Source organism: Plecotus auritus (assembly GCF_963455305.1).
Source record: "Plecotus auritus genome assembly, chromosome: 6".
NCBI classification, from domain to species: domain Eukaryota; kingdom Metazoa; phylum Chordata; class Mammalia; order Chiroptera; family Vespertilionidae; genus Plecotus; species Plecotus auritus.
This window is the reverse complement of record NC_137773.1, coordinates 63,721,297-63,723,705: the sequence shown is the minus strand read 5'-3', so window position 1 is coordinate 63,723,705 and position 2,409 is coordinate 63,721,297. Positions and strand designations below refer to the sequence as shown.

The following is a 2,409-nucleotide window of genomic DNA, read 5'->3' as shown; positions in this document are numbered from 1 at the left end:
CTGCAAGGACACGCTTCCCTAGGGAATCAGGGTGTGTTACTACCTAAAATCAGAGGAGGAAGCCCTGGTGGGGGGCTTCATATCTGAAAAATCCTGCTCACAATGGCAATGGTGGTGACCAGCTTTTATAGGCAGGGTGGAAGGCACCCAGAACTGCTTTCCAATGTTCACACTGATGATGACTCCCCACATATCAGAAGAGTATGACAAAGTGTATTACTCACATGATGACATTTTGGGGGAGAGAAGGGTGGATATTAGAATAGATCCCAGAAGGACTGAGAGCACAGGGAAAAGGGACTAGCTTGTGGGGTTCATGGTGGTTGCTGGGTGCTATTGGTGGGAGCCTGCCCACACTGATGGAAACTTGCTTGATTGGAACTTCCCACCTGCACCCAAGGACAGAGCACCTGGTCTTTCCCATCAGCTTTCCCAGGAAAAGGTCAGGGAGGAGAGAAGGGTGAGTCCTTAAAGCTTTCAACATTCAAACATCAAAAGAGGAATCAGGATCTTGATTCTAAGTATTCCTTTCAATAAAAAGGGAAAAAATAAGCACATAGAAAATTTCCCCCAAATTGTTCATCACTTCACTCTGGTGATACTGATTGTAAGAGATTCTGAAGAAGGTGCAATGGAGAAATAAGGCATGAGTTTCTCTGTAAAGGTATAACTGAATCCATCCAAGAATGACCCGTTATTCAAATTATAAAATGAAACCTCTCCCAACTCATAGTCCAGAAAAACGCCGATCTTATGTTGTCCTGTACAGAAAAGGTCAAATACATCAGACTTCTGCTGATATTGCCAGCATCCATTGCTTGGGGATGGTGATATGAGAGTATTTCTGGGGATAGATTCTTTACACACACCTAATAAACATTCACCTGTGCCTTCTATGTTTACCACCCAAAAATGCCTGCCAGCATCAAATCCCTCAGAACTCAGGACAGCTGGGTAAGCAGTAAGTGCGTGGGGATTAGGAAGACCCTCTGATGTCTATAGGTCACACTTTTTCTATCACTTGAGATACTGAGACTTGGATGGGCTATTTGAGGATCCAGTGTCAAACCTACCTGAAACCTGCGGATCATTTTATGCAGGCCCAAATAATGTGGGGGGAGATTGTAAGACTCCTTCTTTAATTCACATGAAAACACTGCTGGGGTCTCTAGGTTTCCATAGCTGTTGTGGATCCTTTCAATACCTGTGAGTAAATCCAGGTCTGTCTGCAAACACTTGTCTTCTATTTCACGTAACAGATTGCTTAGCCTGAACATATGGTATGAAATTTGCCTTCCATTTTCAATTAGTTTTTCTTCAACATCCTTCTCTTCTATAAGTAGATTGTTATCAATTTCATCTCGCTCTATTTCCAAGAAACAGTTAAGTTCTTTACATTCAAAGTCCAGTTTCTCCCTCCATTTTCCTATCTTTCTCTTCACTTCCCAAGTATTTGCAACTTGTTTTTTATACTCAGTTTCGGCATTTTTAAGGTTATTAGTGAGGGTCCCAATGTGGCTTTTGAGCATCCGCCTGTGACTAGCTGCAGCTTCCTCAGTGGGGATCAGGGGCCCATCCTGGTGGTCAGAAAAGACCCTGCACTGGGCACACAACAACTCCATGTTTTTCTCACAGAACAGGGTCAGAACCTCATTGTGCTTCCCACACAGGGGTATTTCTTCCTGCAATTTCCTCTGGCTCCCTGAGGTGGGGATCTGCTGAACAATCTCAGTCATGTAACATAATTGGGTGTTCCTCTTCAAACTCCTGTCAGGGCAGTGGTGGAGGCAGACAGGACAGGGAAAGGTGCCCTGTAGACCTTCCCAGCGCTGGTGGATGCAGGAGGGACAGAAGTTGTGCCCACACTCAATGGTCACTGGGTCTCTCAGGTGATCCAGGCAGATGGGACAGCTGGCCTCTGCTTGGAGCTTGGCCAGGGAAGCTGCAAAGGCCATTGTGCAGTGAAGGTGCCTATCAGAAGAGACTCACTTCAGTCAGTGTGATCCTCCAGGAGTGAGGAAAAGTGAGAAGCTGAGGTCTTCTCTGGCCTTCCTCTCTGTGGAAGGCACTAGGAGCTTCCAAGAAGAGTTCCAGTGGGCAGCTGACATCCAGTCTTCCTGTCACCTTCTCCTGTGTTTAATGTTAGGTTCCCCGAGTGAAGATCAGCTGTGGACTTTGGTCAAAAACCAAGCATCATGCAAGTCGTAAGTGGTTTCTGTGGACAAAAAGATATCACCATTAAAAGTTCAATCAGCATTAACCCTTCCCTCCTTGTATGAACAGCATGTCAGGTAGTCCAAATCAGTTATTATGACAATATTTAAGGAGGAGTTAGAAGTAAAGTCTATCTGTTTTCCAACTTAAAAGGAATTAGACAATCTAGGCTAATTCACCATTGCCCTCAACCAT

General features: G+C 44.9%; 1 protein-coding gene across 1 annotated transcript; it reads right to left on the bottom strand.

The window, feature by feature from the left end:
- Positions 1–582: 582 nt before the first annotated feature.
- LOC308251661 (tripartite motif-containing protein 60-like) lies at positions 583–1,955 on the bottom strand (the record flags this gene model as incomplete). Its single annotated transcript, XM_080675400.1, is given in 2 exon segments — positions 583–996; positions 1,002–1,955. Coding segments are annotated over 2 exon segments (1,368 nt in total).
- Positions 1,956–2,409: the final 454 nt, after the last annotated feature.